The sequence below is a fragment of the Manacus candei genome, unplaced genomic scaffold (assembly GCF_025592945.1).
Source record: "Manacus candei isolate 608988 ecotype Guabito, Panama unplaced genomic scaffold, ASM2559294v1 h1tg000025l, whole genome shotgun sequence".
In the NCBI taxonomy this organism is placed as follows: Eukaryota; Metazoa; Chordata; class Aves; order Passeriformes; family Pipridae; genus Manacus; species Manacus candei.
This window is the reverse complement of record NW_026138073.1, coordinates 9034765-9061534: the sequence shown is the minus strand read 5'-3', so window position 1 is coordinate 9061534 and position 26770 is coordinate 9034765. Positions and strand designations below refer to the sequence as shown.

The 26770-nt window shown below is 35.4% G+C and overlaps 1 protein-coding gene across 11 annotated transcripts in view; it reads right to left on the bottom strand.

Annotated features, from left to right (window-relative positions):
• CFAP20DC (CFAP20 domain containing) overlaps positions 1–26770 on the bottom strand; it is a 72111-nt gene that overhangs the window by 5888 nt on the left and 39453 nt on the right. For 8 of the 11 annotated variants that reach the window (XM_051788851.1, XM_051788847.1, XM_051788844.1 and 5 more), the window contains 3 exons: positions 22941–23351; positions 16830–17036; positions 10751–10812 (listed from right to left, as the gene is read on the bottom strand). In XM_051788851.1, the coding sequence (XP_051644811.1) occupies positions 10751–10812; positions 16830–17036; positions 22941–23351 (680 nt within the window). Of the gene's footprint in view, positions 1–2409; positions 2462–3392; positions 3596–10750; positions 10813–16829; positions 17037–22940; positions 23352–26770 lie in introns of those variants that run through there. The other 3 variants (XR_007904736.1, XM_051788852.1, XM_051788853.1) reach the window with 3 other exon arrangements.

Genomic DNA, 26770 nt, shown 5'->3' with positions numbered 1-26770 from the left:
ACATCATCTCCTGCTGGCATGTACGCATAATCTGGGGTGAATCAGGGGACAACCACCTATCTGTTTGCAGTCAAAAAGGAAAAAACTAATTTTCCGCCTCAGGAAACAGAACTGCTGGTGTAGAAATCCAGCAAGTAGTATAGCAGATTTAAAGGAGGAGATATTGAATTTTCCATCATTTCAAAATGTAAAAAACATACGTCAAAATTTTTTTACACCATCGTATTATTTTCACATATACGGCCAACTTCACAACCAATCCTTCTCCTCTTCTGTTGTTCAGCTAATGCCAGTGAGACCTGGTACAACTAATGCACACAGCAATATGCTTGCCTAGACTTCTCATTATTAGCTCTCTGTCAGTGCACCATATCTGCATTCCCTGAATACAGCCAAAGGCTTTGTTGACACCAAAGCTTCAGAAGTTTTTAGGAATAACAGCTAAATGCATGCTGACATCCAGCGGCATGGAAGAATGTATTTTCCATTTCTGTCACTTGCATGTGTGGTTTGATCTGCTTCAGAATCAGCCAGCACAAGCCTAACACTGGAATCTGACCACACTCATAGGATGTGGTCTGAGAGCACAAAGCATCATCACGTACCCGATTCTCTACAATTGCACTGAAACACAAAGTGGTGCAAGGATGGAGGAAAGACAGTGCTTGCTTCTAAAGAGAATTATCTCAGTCTGACCAACAAATAGAGTTACAAGAGTAAAGAAATTTTAGAGTACATATGCAGTTCTACAGGTCTGGCACAAAACAGAAGAGTTTAGAGATACGTGTTTTTCATATAAAACATGTATCGCAGAATTTCTAAAGAAAATAGTTCATGCCTGTAAAACAGAGATGATGTTAGTAAGAGGGAAATAAAGATAATAAGGCAATTACTTGCAATGGAAAAGACAGAGGCAATTCATTTAGAGAGCATTGAGGGAGTGAGGTAATAATATATCGTCAAACCAGTATTTCTGCTAAATTAATAGTTCTTATTATTCAGGAAATTGATGAATTTTAGTTTAAAGTCTCATCTCTGGAAGATCTGCCTGAAATATCAAGTCTGGGAAATCAGAGACGGGATGATTTGTGACTAGCTGGGTGATTTTATCTTTGATTTTGTCTTCATTTATTGGAGTCATTTCTTGTGTAAAGGAGTTGTTCAGTTTCATCTTTGTATTTATTTTGATGCACCTGGTTTAGGAGATGAATGACTATTCTCTCTAGGAAGTCCAAGGGTAAGATATAGGGATTTTGATGTTCTAAAGTGAGGTAAAGGAGTTTTTATATATGATAGAGGCAACAGAGATGAATTGGCTAGTTCAGTATTTCCTATTGAGGCAGTCTAGATTCAGATCATGTTTTTTTCTCTCCGTGTCCAAGAAAAACAAACATTTTTACCATTCAAGCCTCGCTCACCAAGACAAGTAATCAAAACATTACTGTATTAGGGTTTCATTGTTGACTTAATATTACTTTTAAGGTTAAAACATTTTACACAATATATGTTAAAAATGGTTTATCCCTTCCACAAGTTAGCTAGCAATGTCTAAATTAACCTTTCCTAAAATCTTGAAAAGAAATTTTTAAAAAAATCTCATCTGTGCTGAAATCTTATTAGCCAAATTGCAGTAGAGAATAAGTGAGTTTGCAGTGTAATTCTGACAGATGCTGGAGTCTTGCAGGCACAACAGATTTTTCCACAACGAAATCTGCAGTTGCTTTTAGGAAGCAACTAAAGTATGTTTGTGTGTGTATCTGTGAGACAGAGGGTCTGAGTTAGTTTTAATAAAACATCTTGAAAAATTTGTTAAACCTTGGCTAAAGGTCAAGGCCCAGCCTGGAGACAACTGGCATTATTCTGAGAAACACAGACTGTGGCCTCTTTGTGTTTATTGTGGGTTTATTCTGATTGAAAAAGAATATACTTTTTGGAGAACTTATTGAAGAAGCTAGTTTATCTCCTTAAAACAGAAATGTTAATCACACATTCTGACTAATTAAAGACACTCTGTTTATGCTATCAATGCCTCCAGCTCTAATCAATACAGTCAATGTGCAATAAACTATCTAGAGCTTTCCTGATAACAGTGTGGAATGCCAAATATTGTCTTTTGACATTGTGAGCTGAACTGTAGAAAGACTGAGAATAAATTCCACACACATTCACAGTATCATGTACCTTTAATGCTTGCACTGAAATTCTTCATTATTCTGCAAAATATTCTCCACATCAAAATGCAATACATTTTTATATAATCTTGTTTTATTTTTCTTTAAAAAATTACTTAAAAATTCTTTAAAAATATTTTCAGATAATAATATATTGAAATATCACATGACAGCCAAACTGTGATGGAAAGCAAAAGAATCTTTTGGGCTTATGATCATGGTTTTCAGTTTTATGAAGTTTTATGATAGTATGTTAAATTTCGCAGAAAAACAGCGTCCATCAGCAAAATCTGTGGAGAGAATTAGTGATGCTTTATTAAGTAGCACTTATCAATGGCAATGTATCAAAATTATCACCATCAACAAAACTCCTTAGAATTAGAAGGTTTTCATTTAAATCTTAATGAACGCCTTTGATAGTTTGTGTTTTTAACAGATAATTTTGCAGACTTGGAGACTGAGAAAATGCCAAATCACTCAGTATAAAGATTTTTAACATTGCTGCGAACTGAGAGTATACTTTACTGCATTTCTTTTGGATCACATTTAATTTGTATTACTTAAATCAATGGGATCATTTAATCCATGTTATTAACAAAATCGAAATGCTTCAAAGTTTTAGTATGATTTCATCCAACAATCTATACAGAAATTAAAAGGAATTTGTTCAGCCTTGTAGCATACTTAAAAAGTGCAAGGCCAGGGCTACCATACCTCAACAAAGGAAAAGAAAAAACACACTTTGTGTCATTACAAAGACATCAAATTGTCAGACTATTAAGTACCTGAAATGTGCAATCACTAAAAACACAAAAGATGGTATTTAACTGCATAAATTACTCAGTAAATCTTTATGAACATGGGAGGAGAACTAACTTGTGCCTGAGTGACAGGAAGAGGAGCACATTTGCTGAACTACTTTTTTTCACAGTGGATTATTTGACTAATTCTGTGAAGGGCCAGAGAATGCCAATGTATGAATCAGGAGTGTAAAAACACTATAAGGAAAAAAAGGACCAATTCTTAACATCTTGTGCAGCTATCAACCTAAATCTCAGAACATGCTGCTGTTTGTATTAGTAATATTTAATATCACATGAAGCAAATTCTGCTGCAAATGCTCAAAGTAAGTAGTATCTTACTATGATGCACTGAATGCAAACTACCAGCTCATATCAAAAGTATGGTCCAGAATAGCCTAAATATTCAGTTCAACTAAGACGAAGACTTAATTTTTGCTTGTTTGTATTTTTAATGGTATCTATTTAAGAAAGCTTAGTAAAGACTATCTCGGTTCTTAGATAAATTAATAAGTCACCCAGCTTTGTAAGACCCCTCACCTGTTTCTTGATATGTCTTTTTTGGAGCATGAGTTACTTGCTAGGTTCCTCTAGATTAACAGTTCCAGGTGAGTAAACCAGCATCTTTTAAATGAAAAACTGAGTGAGTGCACAGCAGGAGAAGATATACTACCAAAAGAATACAAGGTATACTTTTACATACAAATCAAGGATTTTTGAATGCACATTTTAATAAAAATGTTGAAAAAGAACATAAATTTATCTGTTCATATGACTTTCCATGATTTGAAAGTTCGAGTTTAGAAAGTATTTAAGGGCAATCTGGCAATACATTAAAAAATTTTAAAAAAGCAAGCTATGAGCTACAATGTATTATTCTCCTAGAGTGCTACTGTAGTTTCAAAATATCATTAAATCAGTACAAACCAACACTTATCATTTCCTGCACATTTTTCACAGTGAGCTGCATTCTGACTATGAGTAATCTGTTAATCTGTTCTTTGCCTCACAATCCATCAAAGTGACAGATTCATTCCATCCCTAATACATAATATCTTCATTTACTGTATGCCTTACTGGAACTTTCTTTTTTTCCTAGCACTAAGATTTAGAAAATCACAAGCATATTTAGAGAATGCCTTTTCCCTTCCTCCAAACCACTTCAGCAAGTCCAGCCTGCCAAACACTGTATCTCCAACGGAGGCAGAGATCTCCTTAAAAATAAAACCATTTAATTGTCAATGAATTAGTAACTAAACAGAAGATCACAAAAAGTACAAGTGCAATTGTTCAGGAAACACTTGAATCTCTCTTAAAGTCTTAAATCTGTAAATGAACTATGGGTTCTAGCACTTATGGGTGCTAGATTAGATTCAAGGATAACAAAGGAGATGTGAATGCTACTTATTAAACAAGATATTTAGATAGTGTAAGGTGCCACTGCAAGTGTGTACAGTATAATCACGCTAACTAGTATGTGCTGAAAATCTGACCTGTTAATGCTTTCCAGTTCTTCTTTTATTTTCAAAGTTGAAATGATAAATTTGTGTAGGTTAGCAAAAACATATACAGTCATCTACATCAGTCGAAAAATATGGATTACCTGAATCTAGAGGTTTAACATCTTAGTAATTAATATATTGTGCCATTTGGTCAACGTTTTGTAGTTAAATACATGAAATGTCTATCACAGCTTCTGTTAAATGGAAGGAACATTTGATTTACTTAAAGACTGAAGCTCTAGTTCACCACCATGTTAGCTTCCTGGCTAGATTATAGTCTCCATATTCACTAGCAATATAAATGGGACTAGCAGAGAAAACCAGTGTTTTAACATCTAATTTAAGTAAAATACTAGCTCTTTCTTCCTTGCTAGTTTTGATTCATTTATCAGAAGATCAGCTGTATAAATTGGAAGTAATGAATTTGCAAAGGTGTGGTAAAATTCCTTCATATTAACCTAATCTCAGCAAGCAGATTCTAGTAACTACATTAGATACTCACTGATCAGTGAATCAAATGGATTTTCACATTTAGTGAAGTGTCCGTTGGGTAGGATGTACTTCCTTTTTTACATATTTTTAACAATTAAATAAACCATTAATTTTTAAAACTATATTTAAATGTTTCAGCAGTTCAGAAAGCACCTGAATCTAGTACCTAACAAATCTTTTTTCATAGCCAGCCACCAAGAGCATCCTATTGTTCTGTGCATCCTGGATGCTGACTGCAGCCCATCAACTTTTAATGGATGATAAGGAGGCACAGGGTTTTTAAAACTCAGTGGAGAGACATGACTCAGCAGGGCACTAACTTCAATATTATCAAACTTGTTAAAGGTGATGCTATTGAATTCTTTTACTTTGGAAAAACTACTTCTCTTTTTCAGAGAAGTAGAAAAAAGAAAATTTTGCAAGAAAACTCAGACTTTTTTGTATATTAATGCAATGAATGGTACAGCACAAAATCAGAAACTTAATCAGCACAAAGTAAGCACTTTGCTACCTCAGTTGAATTCTCCAAAAACGTTGAGTTTTGTCAGGCTTACACAAATGATACTGGAATAGCAGGGAAGAGAGGTCTGGGCTCCCATGTCCTTGGAAACCCAGATTGTTTTTCTCTGTAAGAAAATGTATGTATGTGGGATGTTGGTCAAGGAGTCTGATTTGTCTGTATTTAAATGAGCTTCCAATTCAGAAGAAAAGAAGAATATATAGTTCCAACTGAATACTGAAGGAGAGATTGCAACAGTCTGGGAACAGGGAATCCCAGACTTCTTATGACATAACACCTATTTCTTCCTTTCAATCTAAGATATCTGAGAGGCTTGTAAAATCTTTTACTCCATATTCTCCATCTCTGTGTATAAGCAAGGCCAGAGAACTTTGTTTGAATGGCCCAGGAATATCCAGAAAAAGTGTGGAATCAATAAAAGTTATCCTCAGTTAGTCCTGAAGATACAAAAAAACCCCCCAAAACCCCCTACTTTATCTTAACACAGAAATAACAGATATAACAAGATATTACAGCATGTTTGAAAGTATTTGCCATGTTTCATATTGAAACCCTTAGTGTATATGCTGCCACATTTCCATGTTCTCAGACTCCCATACAAGGGAAAACCATTTTTGGATTATTTTAACAAGCTTTTATGTGTTAGCCACTTGGTTCTCAACAACCTTTCTGCAGCTAAGCTCTTTACCATCATGATTAAAAATTGTAACCTGTTCAATTAGGTGGTTCCTGTGCCATTTGCTTCTTTTGTCATGTTCTTTTTTGTGCACATTATAGCCTGACAAATGCAGCAGAACTTTGCTAATTCAGATTAACGACTGGGAGATCTATTGCAAATTACTCTATTTTGTGGGTAAGTAACTGAACAAGTAAAATAAAAACCAAAGTACATTTTGTGATACATTGTTCTTGTTCACTTATTTTGACAACTGTTGTGTAATTTTATAATACTTCATAATGTAATATTGTCTGTTTTGCAAAAGTAATGGGGTTGTATGGCCTTGATCTTGTAATGAATCATAAAAATAAATATGCTTCTTTGTTTGCAAAACTCAGTCTTTAAATGTGCTTCTTAACTAAGTTACTCTGCTATTCAAACCTTTGCTTGGAAATACAGGAGACAAAGACCTTTTGTGTCTAAATTTCAGAGCATGCACATTGGAAAGGTTCTGGTGCAGTGCAAATAAATGTTATAGCTACAATCCTTCTTTTATTGCACCATTTTGTAAGTGAGTTTAATCTTATAGAATCTCTCAATGGTATAATAACATATGCACCAGCTATTGGAATGTTTAGTTTTCATCTGGGATGGATGAGAGTACATGAATGGTAGTCTCTAAGTTGAGCATACTTTTAAATTTGAGAGTTTACAGTAAATGTGTTTTTGTGCTGGAATTGCTGGTAGGATGCAAATTATGCAAATTTCAGGTGCCATGATAATGGCAATATATATGGCAACAATAGGTTCTGAAAAAAGACTTCTCTAACAGAAACTTCCAAAGAAAAAGAAATAATTTACTTCCTGAGATCAATAGAGTGGTCAGAGTTCCACACAGGAAGAGGTGTTTATTACATGTATATATAATTTATATTTATAACTAATAAATCTATATTTTACCAATAATCAAGTTTGAAAATAATTTAAAAATGTATTTAGTTAAAGGAACATGTTTATTCACTCCATGATTCATTATCTGAATTACTGTGCAAGCATATCACTGGAAAAATTAGAAAATCCCATTGTTTGATAAAGTTGCAATTAAGGATTTGGGTTCTGCCTTTTTTTTTTTCCTTAAGGTAAAAACAAAAACTTTTTCTGAAAAGTTTATAGTTATTGTCCTCCTCCAACACATCACTCTCCACATCAATGAAATATTTCTTTTGTGATTACAAATCTCAAATATATAACATTTACCAAAAAAGGGAAGAAAATGTTATTTGCTTTCCTTTGGGTGGGTTTTGTTGTTGCTGTTCTTCATTTTTTTGGGGTTTTTTAATTGCAGAGGAAAGAATAATGATGATATCTCAATTGGTCTAATGCAACAAATGTAGGTTACAATAAGGCAGACATTTACTATCATCAATCTCTGTGCTCGCAATTCACTGTGGGAATACAACTTTTCTCAACATGCAGAGTTAAACATCTGGGTAAAACCAAACTGAAAAATTGGTCATTCGCATTTTGTATGAAATTACTTAAGTAAAATATGCTTCTTGTGAAAGGACACCCAATGAAATGCTGAAATATTTGGGCCCTACTTTAGTGCAGTTTCTGGGGAACAACTTTGAACTCCAAAGGAACAAATTTTATTTGGTAGTTTGGGAAGAGTTGAGTAGGATGCCAAGAAAGGATCTAGTGAGGCAGTGCTAATAAAGATAGGTTTCAACTCATTAAAAACCACCCTTTCTCCAAGACAGAAAAATCAGCTTTTATCAGAAATAAATTTTCTGGAGAGCATCCACAGAAGTTTCTAAAAATCTATTAATAAATTAGGTTCGAGCAATCTTTTTCAGACAGCAGCTCTGCTTTCCACAGTTCAGTATGGCTGAAATTCCTCTAGATTATTCACTGTCTTTCAGCATTTCCTTTAATGAAACTTCCAAGCCTTCTGTGACATACAAATATTTTGGATGCTTCCTCCTGCACTGAAGGAAGAAGTAACAGAGATAGTTACACCTTCCTATTTGGAGAGAAGAAAGCAATTCTGAAGTTCTTCCAGGACCACACAGTGCATCAGTCAGTGGGAAGTGCACGGCCAAGGCTTGAACGCTGCACATCCTCTCGCTCCTCTGGCTCTGTAGCCTCTGTACTCTCCTGTCTCCTTTCATTAACTGGTTCTCTGCCTTGCAGAGCAGCACGATGTGGAGGTGATTTGTATTGCAGCAGCAATATCCTTGGCAGACTTATGACCTTACCCAGCAAAACCAAGGGACAATGAGTCGAGCTGGGTCTTTTTATTGACTGAATTTCCATTATCTTCACAGGAGCTTTCTTTCCTGGCTTGTTCTTTTATCTTATTAAGGATAGAACCTACATTTACTGGACAATAGCTTCCAGACTGGTCTCTTTTCATTTCCCAGAAAATATCACTACTACACTTTTTAAAGTTACTGGAGACCTGTCAAACTCTTTATCGCTCTTTACAACAATTTGTTGATTCAGTAAATGCACCACGTAACTGTCTTCTTGCCATGGCATTTACACCCACACATCTAAAAAGGATGTATCAATTTTTCAAATAGTCTGTGTTTTCCCTACATAACTATAGCAGGCTTACAAAGTTTTAGACATTTTCTAGTTGCTCATAACACTTGTTAAAATTGGCTTTAAAACCAGTTTAGGAACTAAGTTATAGAATTACCATTAATTTTATCTCCCTCTCATTTAGGTACACATCCTCTGTGAAAAACATTACAGAGTTTTCCACTATAAAAGAAAGGTAACGATGTGAATAATGGTATTCAAGTCACATCATCTCCAGTTTTTATATCACGATGCAAACTGACCTCATAATTTTGTCATCTTCCATATTTACAGCCCAATAATGCTTTTCTGGCAGTTCACAAGGGCTACTGAATTTATGAGGCACTTGCAAGTCAGGTGTTTTACGAATACTTCACCTGCATTTCCTGAAAATGATTTCTAGATTTCTGGATTAAAACAGCATATGAACTAAGTCGTAATTTATACCATTTTGTTTTAAATTTTACTATATGGAAATACAAGTTTTCATTGTTGATCATATAAACTTAATATGATGAAACACTTTATTTGTACAGATAATGGTGTTTATTCTGTTTTTCAGTATATAAAATGTATTGAGTACCAAATTGCTTTAGCACATGCATAAAAATAACTTAATGAGACCTGACTCAACCAATGTATGGGCAAAAAGAAGACTAACAATGTAGCTTGCACTAAGATATAGGCAATTCTAATGTCACCAGAACTCTAGAATTGATTTTGGAATAAAGAGTCCAAGGTGCAGTCTGAAGGTACCCGCTGTTGTGCTCTGAACTACAGTTAAGTATCTCTGTCCACTTCATCCATTCAACAATTCATAAGGAGATGGTTCCTTTGATAGCCATCCCCCAAGGCAGAGAGGTTTTCTAGACCAACATAAGCACCTTCATTTACATGTGAGAGGGAACAGGAATCCAGGATTGTACTTTAACTCCAGTAATATATTTTGTGCAATAGGACACATTTGGCTGTGTATTGCAAAAACTGATGCATCTGGGTGAACTTGCACAGAAAGTTTCATAGTGTTCACTTCATAAAATCTAACCAGAAGATTTTGAATCCATAAAAATATGGATGGCAAGGGAGACAAGTGGCTGAAAACATCTGTGTGAGGACAAAACTGCCTGGCAGTGTGCTGTCATAAAACATCTCAGACTGTCGATAAAACATAAAGAAATTGTATCTGAAATGTCCTCTCCTCCTACCCCTCCAAAATCACACACATTGCCCAGTTAAAACCTGGACAAAAAAAATCCACATTAATGACACCAAGTGAAAGCGAAATAGGACTGCTATTTAAAATAAGTACCCCTCTTGCTCAGGCAGTTAAAAAATTGACAAAGTGATGTTAGGGTTTCACAGGTTCTGAAACTGGTCAATTAATCTTGATTGTCTCAATAGTCTCAATTTTATTAATTCCCCCTAGACACCTTCTTCCCTTGTCTTCATCTCACCTTATATTAAAGTTACAGGGATTTTGTTGCTGATTCCAAACAAAATCAATCTAAAAACCTGACAGACAAAATACACTGTAGACTATCCTTTGAACTATCCCACAGTGTTGTAACACCCTCTCCTGAGTGGGTTATTTATTGAAAAAAAACTCTCTCAATAAATAACATTAAAATCTTCTGGAACAAATGGATTCCCTGATACCTACAGTCACATACAGAACTCTAGTTCTAAACCTACAAAGCAGAGAGGGAGAGAAAGAAATGGATGAGAGTGCATGTACGTCAGATGAGGATGATTTGCTGAATCACGCATCAAAGCAGATGTAGGAGCAAGGCTGTGTCAGATACTTTAAATACACAGTGGTACATCCAAAACATGCAGAATTCAGTTCTGCGTTCCCGGACAGCGCAGACATCCTGCAGACAATGACTAAAACGAGCAATAAAGCCCTCTGAGAGGAAGTTGCAATTGAAAAGAGACTGAAGATTACATCAAAGAATGTCACATTTAATATTCAGAACACTCTAACTGAATCCTTACTGCCTGGGCTATAAATGGAATCTTACCGTGGGTTGGAATGAGAAAGTGGGCTCATTTCTCTCTGATAGTGATGCTCCTGACTGACAGGCTATGGAAAACAAAAAATAATAGAATGGTTAGTGGTATGTAAGAGATCTTGTATGAGCATACGCATTTATAGCTTCTGATATTAGAATTTTACAGTCTCTTTTCTTATCTGTGAAATTAAAAACTGATATTCAGATTCTAACTGTGCAAAAGTATAACCGAATAGATCATTCTTGTTTGGGTGGAAATACATATGAATTAAGGGAGTTGACCATACAGTCATTTCTCTACTGCCTGTGAGAGTGTTGGGACAGAGTCAGGAAACTTCAGAGACGGAGGGTGGCAAAGTCCTGTTAGACTGAACGTGTATAGGAAGCATGGTGCAGGAACTCTTAGTAGGACCTGTGCAGCACCAACCACGCTGGAGAAAATACAGAGCCAGTGCTAAGAGGGCTGGCAGGTTCCTCTCTCCTCAGAAGCACCATTAACAGTAAGCTTAGCAGTCCCAACTGAAGTTTGCTGAAGCACACATGATTCTCAATGTCACTGCACCTCTGAAACCTGGATTAAGCCAACAGTATGAATATTCATCCAAAAGATGCTAATGTTCCACATTCTTCAAATCTTACCTACCCATCATGTATACGTGTCCCAAAGGTTTCAAACTACATTTGGTTTAAAGCATTAAAACCAGTTATTTGCAAGAAAGATCAATATTCATAAACTGGTATAAAAATTTGAGAATTCTAAAATTCATAAATATGTTCTCTCTCAGAATTTATGTAGTGCTCCCCCTGCCATTATCACACACCTCAAAAGCAGTTCTAAACAAATCACTGAAGCAAAAGCATGTGCAAAAGGAGTGAAAATATAAGCATACATTAACAAGACTTGTACAATTTAGTACATAAAATGCTAAAACAATAATAAGCAATTTTTTAAAAACAGAAATCACTATAAAAACAAGTATGTTCTCATGGTTTCAGAAAACAGGAAGGGATGTTGTAAAACACATGTTCAGGATGAATGACATCTCAATTACTGCCCAGTATGACTCACTGCCTGGTGGTGGATAGTGCAATTCCTACATGATGGCTAGTGGAAGACTGAGGACGAGACAGAGAGTGAATTAGTCAGTCTATGAACCAGAATATCTGTCTAAATCATTTTTAGCCTCATTTCATAGTAAAGAATACTCTGTTTTAGTTTTGCAATTCGACTTGATGTGAACAGATCCCTCCAGGGGTTGTCAAACTGAGCTCTCAGTTGGAATAATATAGGATTTAAATATCACTCCTCTTGTCTGTCAGACTTCAGTTCTTCCAGACTATTTCTGTGTTAAGTGGTTTTCTTTTCTGAAAACTCAGAAAGGAGGTCAGAAGACCTTCCACAAATTAGGTATGAACCTGGAAGTACTCTTTCAAATATTTTGCAGATCAAGACTTATGTGACCGAATTTATATTTAGGAAATTGCTTGGGGAACAACTAATCTTTCTTCTCTGTGAGTATTCCTTATTTGAAAGATGGGTCTTAGTGATGAGCGTTAAATGGAGTCTGCTAATGCAGCATCGTACACTACAAGCTTCCAGGATATATCAATGAGCTATCCCGGAGAATCTTCCTTCTCCTTTGCATTTCTGACTGAGAAGCAGGGAACTCCCTTAGAGATGATCTTTCTCCAGAATGTTTGTGTTATAGCTGAAGTGGTGCCCGAAGCGTGGAAACAACCACCCAAGAAGCTGAATGGTACAATTCCCTGACAGGCAGGAAGGTCTTACTGGATCTCTAGAATAAATCAAGGCATTTAAGCGGAAATGGTTTGTAAGCTTTGCAAATTTTCTTGGATAATGTGTATATGTGTTGGTATAAACTTCACATTAAACTCTGCAATATACAGAACTGAGTCTTTCATAGTGTTGCAAAGCTAACGTGGATCTTCATAGATCTTAAGATTTAAGGAAACATTCAGGTAAGACATGGTTCAAATAAAATCTTTTAAAATATTTAGTTTTACATACACATATTATTGATTTGAAACTGTACCCCACACACATTTTGCAAGGGTTTACAATTCCCCTTCAAAGTAAATCCATTTTAAAATAGAAGTTTTTCATATTTATAACTGAAAGCTATGCTGGGTAATGTATAATATTCAAAGAGATTTTATTCCTTTCTGGCTGTCATAGTTTACAGCAGCTGCTAAATAACTTACACTTCGGTGTTTTCTCCTGACAGCATATATTCAGTTTGTGGTAAACTACCATAGAATATAAAAATACAGTTTTAGTATATCCATTTTATAGTTGTTTAATGACATCTGCTCTAACTGCAATTTAGCCATATGATTGATCTATGTGCCTTTACATTCACAACGGTTTCTCAGATTCATTAGTCAGTAACATGACTCTAATGAATCTGGAAATCAGACTAACAGTGATGAAAAAAAACCCTAGCTAAAAAAGTATTTTATATAAAAAATATTACTTTGATACATAAATTCACTATTTAACATGATTATACCCTACCCTGCCTTGCAGAACATCACAGGTATTTCAAAATGAAAGATACACAGAAAGCTGCCTTCTGGTGGTGCTGTTGCCATAGATTCCACTAAAGGACAAAAATGTATAAAATGAATGAAAATTTGGAACAAAAATATTCCTTATTTATCTTTGAAAAATATAAGAGAAAGCAATAGATACTACTGATTTAAAGAATCAGAAAAATATAACCTGAAAACTCATGTAAGCATGAAACTTTAATCATTACAAGAATTTCAAGCTGTCCTTAATTTCTCAAACTACAATATGAGGATTATTTCCATTTCTTTTCTATACCCTGCACTGCTAAAATCATTTGCCTACATAGCTGGAAGATGGTTACAAATATATATCTCTCTCTTTATATCTATATATCTTTAGATTTATAGTTTTTATATATATATACTTTTCTGCAGTTTGTAGATCTGATTTTTGATGGATTGAGATTTGCAAATTCTCTTGACTCAACTCCAATGATGGTGGTACTAAAGACCAGTGACAAACAAATTTGCTTTTATTCTACAAATCTGTATTTTACATGATATATATATATATAAGGAATAAATATACATATAAGGAACACTTCTTTAAAAACTGGAGGCTGAAGAAATGATGAGATTACTAAGATTGGGGATTGAGAGCAGGCCTGTGGAGAGGGACATAAGAGGTGATTCTTCCCTACTGTGCTGCCCTTGTGAGACCCAACTTGGAGCACTGGGTTCACCTCTGGAATCCTCAGCACAGGATACACATGGACCTGAAGGAGTGGGTCCAGAAAAGGGCTGCAAAAATTATCAGAGGGATGGAAGACCCGCCCTGAGGAGACGTGCTGAGACAGTTGGGGTTTTCAGTCTGGAGAGGAGAAGGCTCTGGGAAGATCTTATTGCAGCCATCCAGTACCTAAAGGGGCCTTACGAGAAAGACGGGCACAGGTTTTCCAGCAGGGCCTGTTGCAATAGGACAATGGGCAATGGTTTTAAATTAAAAGAGGGTGGACTTAGACTAGATGCAAAGAAATTTTTTACGATGAGGGTGGTGAGGCAGTGGCACAGGTTGCCCAGAGAAGCTGTGGCTGCCCCATCCCTGCAAGTTGGAGGGGGCCCTAAGCAACCTGGTCTAGTGGAAGGAGTCCTCGCCCATGGCAGGAGGGTTGGATTAGATGATCTTTGAAGGTCCCTTTCAACCCAAAGTATTCTATAATTCTATGATTCTATGTCTTACATCAAGAGCATATATGGCAAAAGACCTTTTCATTTCAGCCAACCATTTGAACACTGGCACAGCATTGCTACATTCAGAGCCTTCTGAAATGTTTTAAGCATATCAAAATATACTAAAATTTAACACCAGCATACCAAAAATTCCTTCAACTATTCTTTTAAAAACTTCTGTACAAAACCAGCTTGGGGTGATTAAATAATCACCTTCCTTAACAAATGTTTTTAATAATCTTCTTACATACTAAAGGTCTAGAAAGTGAATTATCACCCTCACATTGATACTCTGCATTTTTCTAAATATTGGAACAGAACTACATCAAGCACTGTTAAAACACACAAGTCCATACTCAAAAAACTTGCATCAATCTATGAAGATCTGGTGGTCTGGTAGATATCTCAGAAAGGAAATATGAAGTGAAACAACAGATTCTGTGGACTATCTGACATTGGACTGGTACAGAGTTCCTCTTTTTAAAGGAAGAGGTAAATGGATAGAGAAAACCTGGAAAGCTGAATTCCTTTATTATTGTGAGGGACTAAGTTGTTAGTCCTTATCTGAGAAAGATTGTTTTCTAAGTTCTCTCTTCTTGGAAATTAGGTTCTTACCATTTAATCTTAAAACCTTAATGTCTACCTTGCAAAATGCAGAGGAGAAACCTGACAAGGCTGTATGTGTAAGGTTACACCTATGCTTCAGCCCAGCCAGATGAATGAAATGTGAAAAACTTCTCTCTCAAACAAAAATATCTTGCCTTTTACACTCGAATTATGTAGAGAAAGATGGTCATAAAGGAATGTTATGAAAAACTACAACTATATAAATTGCAATTTAAATTACTAACCTATTATATCTAAACAGTTTTTTTAGCATGATGCTATTAGTCTGAAGCTACAGAAGCTGATCAAGGCAGTAAGATCAAAGAATTGTCTTTGCAGTCATACTGTGCTTCTCCAAATACTGGAGCAGTACATTTTACTTCAAAAGTTCATTTTGTTTTAGTCATGTAATTTGTATTAACCAAATCTGACATGTCTAAATATTCTTATCAATTTCCTTATAATTAAACTACTCAAAAATTAATAAGGCTGCTATTCGCTATGTTTAATTGAGTTCCATTTGTCTGGTCTTGCAGATTTACACCATGTTTGAGTCTATTTAGTGAATACTAAGAAAATGCATTGGAAATACAATTAAATAATGAAAATGTGCAATGTTGACATATCTCAAATAGTTAAAACCAACTAATGCTTCTCTGATCCTGCAAAATACTACTCTGTAAACGAAGTTTTTATCTGTACAATTACCCACCTACCAATACATCTCTTCTCGTTTGAAACCTCCATTTAACAATGTACCACAAAGTTCCAACTCTGTTGATCATTCACTATGGAAGATTGTTGCCACATGCCTCTATCTGGGCCTTGTAGAACCTTGGAGGCAATTTCCACCTAACATTTTAGAGCATTTACTCTCCCATAGTTTATATTGGGGCAACACAGATGTGTTTATTTTTCTAACACTGGATCTGCCTCTGAAAGTTGTGTTGTGTGCTTTACTTAAGCCACATTCATTGTTTATTATGGTTTAACTATAATAAAATAACAGCTATATTGCTGATATATAAATGGAGTTTGAGGTTATCTAGTTTTACAGCAGCTCCTGCAAGTACCTTTATATAGTTCCTGAAGTTATTCTGTGACTTCATACATTCAGTACTTTTTGGTGAACTGTAACAAATACTCTGCTTCTTATATCAGTACTCTGTCACATAGTGCAGCTGTGTGTGATTTTGTGCCACTTTGTACCAGGACAAATAATGATACAAAGTGTAAAATACATAATGATCACATACTAAGTGCTCAGAACTATTGCAGCTTTTTGCTGCTGTTCTCCTACTTCAGTCCTTTAAACATTTAGCTTTTCACTATATGAAGCAATTATTTTCCATTACTCACACTGTAATGCAGCTGCTGACTGGTATATCTGGGTTTCATTCATTTTGGAACTATTTTTAAGCACTATATCACACACCTGCAGCTTGTCAGCCACTATTGTGACAAGCTGTACAGCCTACACAATTATTCAGGATTCTAGGAAGGAATATATATAAGATTTGCTCTTTATCCATGATGGTATTATAGAACCTGCTGGAAGTGCATGTGTCTCAGTAGCATGCTTTACTTGAAAAGTTCTAGAAGCCTTTGGTGATGATACCTTAAATTTCAACGCTACTCAAAGAAATTTTAATATTCAAGATCCTTGAGTCTCAGAATTGACAGAAACTATACAGAGAATATACTGTGAGTTTAGACTTACTGGTGGAAGTAAGGAGTTCCAGGTTGCTGTACTATCATGACTACTTGTACTTATGTTAACATTGCAGGTATCTATCTGTGACGTGCTCAGCCCATGTGAGATCCCAGTATCCTGTAATTCTTCATTTTGTTGTCTCTTCATGCTGGTCAGCATCTGCAGTTCAGATGAACTCAGTATATTTGAGTTGTTGTTTCTCCAGTCATACTCCTGTGAAATAAAATGGAAAAGTCAACAATATAGACAGGATCATGGAACAGAATAGATGAATGAAACAGAGACCTTGGAGAATCTCTTGGAGAATCTTCAAGAAGCTACAATACTAAAAGAGAAACAAAATGTTTACTAGAAAAGATTGGTTAACAGATTTCTGTTCAACTATGAAGATTAAGCATATTTATATGTAATTACAGGAAGGAAGAACACCACAAACACTGTAGCTTGTCTCCTGTTTTTATTGCAGTTTGAATCCAGGGTGTTTGGTGAAGTTGTTGTTCCACTGCAGTAAAAACAGGAGACAAAAGCAGGCTTTAAGAAGTTCAAAAATCCAGCAGCTACAATTGCTCAAGCATTAAATGCAAATCTTGAAATAAATCAAATCACACAGTTATCACAGTATCATCAACACCATCAACATAACACTTAGTTATTGGTCAAGCATAACATAAAATTTCTCTGGAAAGCTACACATGAGCACTAAATTTCAAAAGTTATTTTGGCAATTTGCTACTGTATAAATTTTCAAATAAACTTCAGTGTCTTTTTGTTTTTCTTTATATCCATTGGTTGAATTGTTAATGTAACTGTAATTGTCATATCAAATTTGATCTACAGGCCAAAAGCTGAAAACACATACTAACCATTTTTCAGTTCGTACTTAAGCCTCAGGTTATGATAAGATAGTTTAAGGTCACTCAACCTGCTGTGTCATCAACTTCGTTTAAAAAACTCCCTTTTTAAGAAAAATTTTCCATTTTTTAAAAGGGTCCACATAGATTGCTGTTTCACAAAGGAACAGGTCTGATACTTGAGGTACCTAGTTTTGGTTCTGAATGAAACTACAAAGCATTTCTGCTTGAAAAGTGAATCCAAGCAGTGACCAGGACTTCAGATCAATGGAATATTGGCCAGTGGCCTGAGAGACACTATAATAGGACCCCAAAGAGGGACAGTGCTTTGATTCTAGTGGAGAGAATGGAGCTTTTAGACCAGGAGTGTACATGTTCCTGGTAGAAGGGATGATCCCACATTCTGTTTTGCTGTGAGAAGGCACTGGGTAACTGAAGGCCTCAAGAACACATGCAGGTCAGCGGTACCAGTGATACAAACACTGCTGGTTTTTCCTGCTATTAATGCAGTGTGTATATGTTTTAGTGTGTCTTCTAGGGGTACAAAAGTCACTGTAGCACCAGAAGACATACAAAAGTATTACACACTGGAATTTTGATTACAACCTCCTGATCTTTCTTCCTATGTATATAACGTACAAGGTGCAGACAAGAGATGACAGAAGATAGAAGGTATAAGAAGATGGCAGAAGCAGTTTGCACAGCTGCCACCCCTTTTTTACCTCTGGCCTTTGAGGTCCAAGCTTCATTCCTTACTAGCGTTATTAGTTCTACCATTTTCAATCCTAAAATAATACAAGGTATTTACTCTAGACCCTTTCTGAATGTCTGTGACTCGCTCAGTTACTATTAGTCATTTGTTCACTTTGTTACCCTTGGGAGTCCACTTTGCTCTGATGTATCACTATTCTACCCGATCTACAGCTGCTTTTTTATTGATCTTACTGAAGATGCTGATTTCCTGTTAATTTTTCTATATATAGACCTTCTGCAGTTATTTGATTATTATAAGAGAAGCTTTGGCTTACCTTTCTTATCTCATATAACCAGCAATTGGCATGTAGTCATTAAACTGACAGCACGAACTGGAGGTCTGCAGCATAAAAGCCCTAACCATTGAAAGAACTTTATTCTCATTCTCTTTTTAATAAAAGCAAAACATTGCCCAAACCTGCTTGTCCTCTGCTTTACATCTATGAAGAAAAGTGCATAGATTTTTGGAATTTTTTACAGCATAATTCTAAACATGCTGATGTTTTTACCCTGCAGCTTATTTCCAATTGTCATTCTGCTTTCTTTTCTTGTAATGGTCTCACTCTGGAAATACCACATTCAGGAAGGAGAAGAGATGTCATGACAGCTTTCTGTGTTAAGCATCCCATTCAATAAACTCCTAATAAAGCAGAAAGAGTTTGGACTACTTATTCTTCAGATTCAGATTACTACTACCAAAAAGCCTCTTTACGAATTTTACTTTGTCTTAGTTGATTTTCAAAGAGAGAATTTGAAAACTGAATTTGAAATTAAATTCACTTTGTAATTTAGAAGAAACTTTTGATGTAAGAAGTAATTTTGCAATACTCGTAAATTTGTCTAAAATTAATATTTCATTTAGTAATTAAAAGCTTATCTCGTCTATTTGCATATCCTTCCCTTACAATAAAGTATTTTTATTAAGCACTTAAAACTTTTCCTAGATTGACAAAACCTGTTGTTTAAAGGATTTTTTTCATATATAATGACATTTGCATTCTTCTAGGTTCAAATGATTTGTTCAGAATTGTCTGAATGTAGTTATACGTGTGGAAAACTTTAATTACCAGCTATCTACATGCCCGCAATATTACCCAGAGGGCTATACTTCTTTCTTAATTAAAAATATTTGAACTTAATAATAGAGAACTCTATTAAAACATGAATAAAACATTGCAAGCAACCAGGTCCTTAAAGTGTATTAAGCAGCTGGCAAATCGATTGCAGGAAGAGTTGGTTAAGCATTTTTTTTCTTTACTAGTCCTCTGTACAAGCACAAAAAGGAGTGTCAAAGAACTCCAAGGAAGGGCTTCTGGATGGGAAAATTTTAATACTTGATCAAATCAAGTATGAGAGCTAAATCTGCCAGATACTTTAATCTTATATTTTGTAGCAACAAAATGAGGTCTGTAGCTTTTGAGTTTCTATACATTGATAATAGGATTTGTTCTTGAAAAAAAAATACTTAAAAGCAACAAATTATAAGTGCAATATATTTACAGCTATAAGTGCAGTATGTTAATAACCCCACAGTCTAAATTAACAATCAACTATTAAAATCCACCTAGATAGTGTATATTTAGCTAAATTCTATAGGATAAAGTTATTGACCGCACTAACTTTTAGAAAAGTAATCAATGTATCATTTCATTTGTTATGGACAAATATATTTCAGTTATTATTAGTAACAAAAATAGTTGAATTTAAAGTGGAACAATTTTCCAAAACTGGAAAAAATCAGGAAACAAGAGAGGAATATATTTAATCATGAAACCATAAATAGTTACTGGAAAACAGAAAAATTAAATTCCTATAAATTATACTAGAAGGGAAAGGGAATGCAAAATACAAAAAAAGTTTGTTATACACTTACAGACAGATACTTGGATATGAACCCATCTAAGAAACAGAGGAACAGATTATCAGTATCAACTGGGGGTTTCCTATCACTAAAAATTACCGAAACATTATCTTACTTCTTTCTTAATACAAAAGAACTCATGCATTGCATTCTTCCACATTTTCTACATCACTAGTGGCAATTCTAATGTCTTTTCCAGATCATAAATAGACAGAACATATGCTGCTATTCAGAAGAATTTCTCTGCTTTTTTATTTTTTTTTCCATTTTATAGTCCTTAAAATCATCAGCCACTGCTATTTTTCATTACCATAAAGTCTCAGCACTGTTTCTGATTTTCACTTGTACTATTGTATTTCATTCCCCTTGCTTCCCCCTAATCCACTTCCTTCCCAAAGGAAACCAGTCTCCACAACTCTCATGGAAGAGCATGTTCTGTTTTTATCAGAAAACCCCAAGGCCTTTACCAATCTGATAAGCTTCCTGCAGAATACAGGAAGAGATTTCCAGAATCCCCAGTCTGAGAGACATCTCATAGGATTGTGAGACACATAAACCCCAGTCCCTGCACCAGGACTAAAATAGATTCATTTCACAAAAAGCACTGAAGAATCAGTGGCATGTTGTGCATTTCCCCATCACACAGAAAACACAAAGAAAAGCTGAAAAAATGCTTTTCTAGACACTATTCTTTAATCTGGTGCCCAATTTGGTATGCTCCTCCTACCCCAATGCCCAGATTTCCATACCCACTGCAGGGTTGTCCATCCTCAGCAGCCAGAGCAGTCCAAAGCAGGCAAGGTAGAACCATTCAGCATGATGACCCTGCCCCAGCAGCCACATCCCTGCCCCATGGAAGTTGTCACTCCTGCTTCCCCCTTCACAGAGGCTGTCAAATCAGGTAACTAAAATTAACTGTATTGACAGGTCACAGAATTGTTACAGACTAAAATTCCCACAGCAGAATGACAGCACCCTCCCCTGCTGGGAATAGTGACTGCAGTATCCTACAGCAGATGAGACAAACTACAAGGACAGAAAACAATAATGATGGAAGATATCCATGCCCTTCATGCAAACGAGGCATATGTCATGTTCCAAGACATTACTGTAGGTAATTTTTTTCCAAAGAATGCATAACTGCTTCACAGAGCCCCCAAAAAAGAGAAGCATCTATTCTCTTGGTCTCCAGAGGCATGCAATACCTGGTTCAAGATATTACAATACAAACCCCACTCTTACAATAATGATCATGCAGTAGTTTGATTCAACATTGCTGCATAAAAATGTCAAAAAAAAAATAATCATAGAACAGTAATCCTGGGAATAAAGACCATAAAACTCCTTGACCTGTAGAAGAGACAGCTACAAGGGAATATGATATACAGCCATCAAGTAGGAAATGGTACAGGTAAGAATATTAATTAAAAAAAAGATTATTCATTGTTTCTTACAACAAACAGAAGAATAAGAAAGCAGAAGTAAGGAGACAATGCATTCAAATAAATAAATGAAGATATGTATTTTTTCCTACAAATAACAGTTAAACTCTGAAATTCACTGTCACGAGGCAAAGGCCATACAGATACAAAAAGCAACTACAACAAATCTGTAGAAAAAATTCCACCACCAGTTATTCACCTCAAAGACAACATCTTTCACTGAAGAAATTGCTAAATTAAGCACTGCTGGCAGGAAGCCTGCAGGGCATGCTGGTGAGATACCACTGGATGTTCTCTGTCCTTGCACTGTTACTCTCCCCAGTCACTAAAACTGACTGCTGGACAGAAGATGTTGGCTATGGGAGTCTTTGGTCTCTTATCCACTGACATGACAAAAAAAAGCCTGTGGAAGAAGCTTGGCACGTTCCACTGGCAGATACTCAATAACAAATCTAATCCACTCATAACATATTTAGAGAAGAGGTCACATGTCAGAAGACACGGATCTGCAATGACTCTAAGCCCAAAAGAATTCTATCAAAACCCATGGCACATACTGGCTCATTTGTGTTTTACAGAATACACTTGATTCTTGCGCTCCAGTTCCCAGTTCAAAGCACAGCATTATAAACTGAAGACACAGGAATTAGCTATTAGAAAATATTTAAAACATAATTGTCTTCTTTTCTTCCACAAAGAAAAAACTAGGAATAAACAACACCTTGGTGAATGTAGCAATTCCTTTAGCAGCTTGGTAATTCAGCTTGTGGCACAGCTTTGCTGCTGGCTCTCAATCACATAATTTATTATTGCTCAAGGCTGTCGCAGAGAGACTATGAAGTGCCCAGATTAACGCTCTTTCTACGGTCATTCGTTAATATATCAATTCAAAATCTGTCTATTTTCCTTAGCAATCGTTCAGGCCCAAACTATTTTTTAACTTCCATATTTCCAAAATGTGACTTGCTCAATGACAACTCTTTTTATCTATAAACCACTGTGATTTGTTTTATTTGGACTATTATTCTGTGTGCTACAAAAACCTACAAAATCAACTTTCAACAGATAGAGTTCAGTAAATGCTGTTATGATGAAACCAGAATATGTCTGGATGAAAGATGTACTATTAATTACTTAATGCAAATGAGTATATCTAATATAGCTTCTCTATACGATCTAGTAATTTAATTTTAAAGTAAAAATCACTTACACAAGTCTGTGCTGTCAGACATGAATTTTCTTTTGAGATTTTCTTGAGAGACATTTTACTGATGGATCTTTCTAATTGATCAGAAACTCCTTCATATCTTTCAGTTTTTTCAGATCCACTTCTAATTGCTTTAAAGAATTTAGATTTACTTTGAGTTGGAGAAAGAGAAAAGATAGGCTTCAAGCTTTGAGAGCTAATAGAATCTGTTTTTCTCACAGTGGAACTCTGTGGGTTTGGTAAGATGGTCTCATCGAGGTTATGTTTGCTGTGCTCCTTATTCTTCCAGTATTCAGTTTTCCACAACATCTTTTTTAATGAGATCTCTTTAAAAACTGCTGAATCAGATGTTCCTTGTCTACAGTGGCTGATCTCAAGGTTCCCAGTGCCCTGGATGAGTCCATTGTTGTCATCCTAAATTTAGGAAACAAAGCAAGGGCAGTTGGCTCCCTCTCATCATCACACAATTCAGTTTTACATAACCTTAAAAGATTTCAAAAATCTCTCTTTAATCTCTGCTTTCTAATTCTAATTTTGCAAGGATTCTGAAAAACAGATGCTTTTCCTGGAAACTACACTGACAATACCATAAACATATTCTTACATCTCAAATAAATTACTATTTTCAAAATGTTGCCCCAAATTTAGATTGCTGGTAATCTCCCAAACCTGTGTCTTACCTGATAATTATAATTTCAATAAAATTAATTAAAACTGTAAACCAAAACTAAGCAAAGAGTCCTCAACAATGATGTCTTTCCATTGAATTATTAATATTCCACATTTTCACATTGCATCTTCAACTTAAATGTAGAAGGAATAACTCCTGCTGAGATCACTTTGCTCACCTCTGGTAATCATATGGTACAGAATATCATATTCATTACCATTTGAATATAGTTTAAGAATTTTAGAGGTTAATCTGTTAACCTTATATTCGTGCTTCTAACAATGTCTCCGCAAATCATCTCATGAATCAAGTGTACGAAGTTCACTCATACCCCATCTCAACAACAAACAGCAGGACTGAACAGATGGGACGAAAAATAACAGGGAAGCACATCTAGTGTTTGCCTCAATGTTCCTACTCTCAAGGAAGAAAGGATGAGAGAGGCCTCATCTTCGTCTCACGACGCTGCTCCTCTGCCATATGCTACCACACAGGATGTGAGGCAGTATATATTACAGGATTCAGCAAGACACTGAAATGTCATCTGCTGTGTTGCCTCTCACAGCCACGTGCAGTCCTACTGCACAGGAAAGTGATGCAAGTTTGTTACTGACTTCAGTGAGTCCAGGATTGCACAGAATGAAAAGTACATTCAAGAAGATAATAACTCAATTTTATTAATATAGATATTTTGGAAGTTTATATTTAATTCCCTCAGTTATTTCCTTGAATTAGGAATCTGTTCTTCCCTCTTTTTCATGGATTTTTATTTTCCATGTTATCTTAAAGTCTGTGCTATAAAACCCACATAAAGTTAGGTTAACTCAGGCTGAAAGATTAGTAAAGCAAACACTGTATTTTTTCCCCCATATTAGAGACAAATGAGTAACTTTGATTTATCTGAAGCTTAAAACCCTCACACCTTTCCATGTCTCTTTAGGCATACCTATTTAGGTTCTAGAATAATTTGTTAAATACTAAACCATGAAATGGTGCCAGAAACATCTCTAAAGTTTGCTTGATTAACTACAGTGCAGCATATGTAAACTGAAGATGAGAAGGTTTTTCCTGAGGAATGAGCACTTCCACTGGTGTATTGTATACCTTGAAAGGACATGCAGATGGGCAGTTCTGGATACATAAAACTGGTTTCTCTTGCTGGGTTGTAATTTTAAGATGATCATTCTAATGACTCCGAAGGGCCCCCTACTAGGAGCAGATGGGATATAGTTTCTTGATACACTCAATAGTGAGGTATCAGTGAAGTTATCTATTGCCTTTGTAAGGGTACATTATCATATTTAATCTTATTTCGTTATTCTTTGAAATATTTTATTTGTTCATTGAAGGTTTCACTGAAGCACTGGTCTGTTACACTTAAAACAGCATTTTTGACAGCGCTATGTGGTATGTGGTCACACCTGCCACAGATGCATAACTCTTGCCATCACTGAGTTCTTGGTTTTGCTCTGGGGTTGGCACAATCCATAAATGCTGCCATGACAAGCTTAATCATACAAAGTCACTGAGAGAAATCTGAGCTGAAAGCATGGACATTTATGTAATTACAAAATAAGTCACTTGATGGTGAATGGTTCCAACAGAAGAAGAAATTTTTATCCTTTACTGATTCTTTGACTCTGATAATTAAAAAACAGCATTGAACTATTTCAGTGACTAATTATTAACACTAAAGGGAATTTATACATACTTGCTGTTTTCAGTTCGTAAAAATTTCTTCCCCAAAAGCCAAAAGTTACATAAACTGTCTAATTCTAGCCCAGTTATTGTGTGTATCTTACGGATCTCAGTACATGCAACACAGAGAGAGTCAATGTCCACTTAACTGAAGGAAACAGTGACATAAACTGAAGGAAAACTTTTGGCCTTTTAATCAGTCTGACACATTTAAACTAAGAAGGTATGCAAAGTCTTCTTATTTGTTTTAATTAAAAAAAAAGGAATAGTTTTGCTTATATTTTCCAGGAGAAAAGCAATTTATGCTCACATCCAATTATTTAGATTGTAGGTCGAGATATCTATTTTATTTGTTGTAATTCAAGAGCATGTACATATCCATGTGCATCGTACACAAACATAGTTTATTCAAATTTCTAGTAATCATGATTACTAGAAGCAATAATAGTGTAAGTTTAACATATATTTAAAAAAACCCCAACACTACAGGATTCAGCATAACTTGGTAGAATAAGTATTTTTTCATATAAGTGAAGTAAACTGAGAAACATGTCATGGTTGGGCTAAGAATTGTGGTAATTTTGCAAAGATACCTTAAACTGTGCTAAACCAGATAGAATTAAGTTAGCTATCATGGCTCTTCCAAGATCCTCTTTCCTGTATTTCCTAGGCTTGAAATAAAACTGTTTTCCATTTCACCTCAGTACTGCAAAGTAGAGCACTCTGAATACGAAATGTATCCAAACTATCAATATAAAGCTGACTTCAAGAAGCAACACAAAATGTATCTATAGAAGGAAGAGGATGAATATGGGCAAAATATGACTGCTAAGTAATTTGTTGGTTCAGTGGCTTCTTTCACATAAAAGAAAGGCTTAACTATGAATTACTAATGTAGTAGACTCAGAAAAACAAACTCTTGATAATTTGTTAGCACGCCTAAATTTGTTTAATGTAATTCTAGCTCTGTAAGCCTAATGCATCTTCAGCTGCAGTGCTGATATTATTTAATGCAGTTCACATCCAAAGACAATTAATGAAACAAGAGCTGTTCCCTACCACATCTCTGGTACATAATCAAAGAAAAACTTAGTTTATGTCATACCTAAATTTTTTAAAGGAAGACGGGGTCCTCTATCACTCTCTTGCATCAACCCTCTAGAATGGCCAATAATGTGCCCCAATGTTCTTCTTTTGCTGTAAAAGCAGGAGTACTTGGCTACTGCTTTCTCTTTGTGTGCTTGGCATGGGATCTGTATAGATCTATATAAACATATAAAAAAATGTTTCTTTTCTTTTTATTAATTTTATTGCTGAAAGATTCCCACATTGCAACAGAATTAAAGTTGGTGATGCTGACACAGCTCAGACAGGATATAAAGTAGAAATACCAATAATCAATTGGCATTCAAAAGCTGAAATTTCTTAATTCACTTTCAACAATGTCAGTGAGCAAAAATAGTCT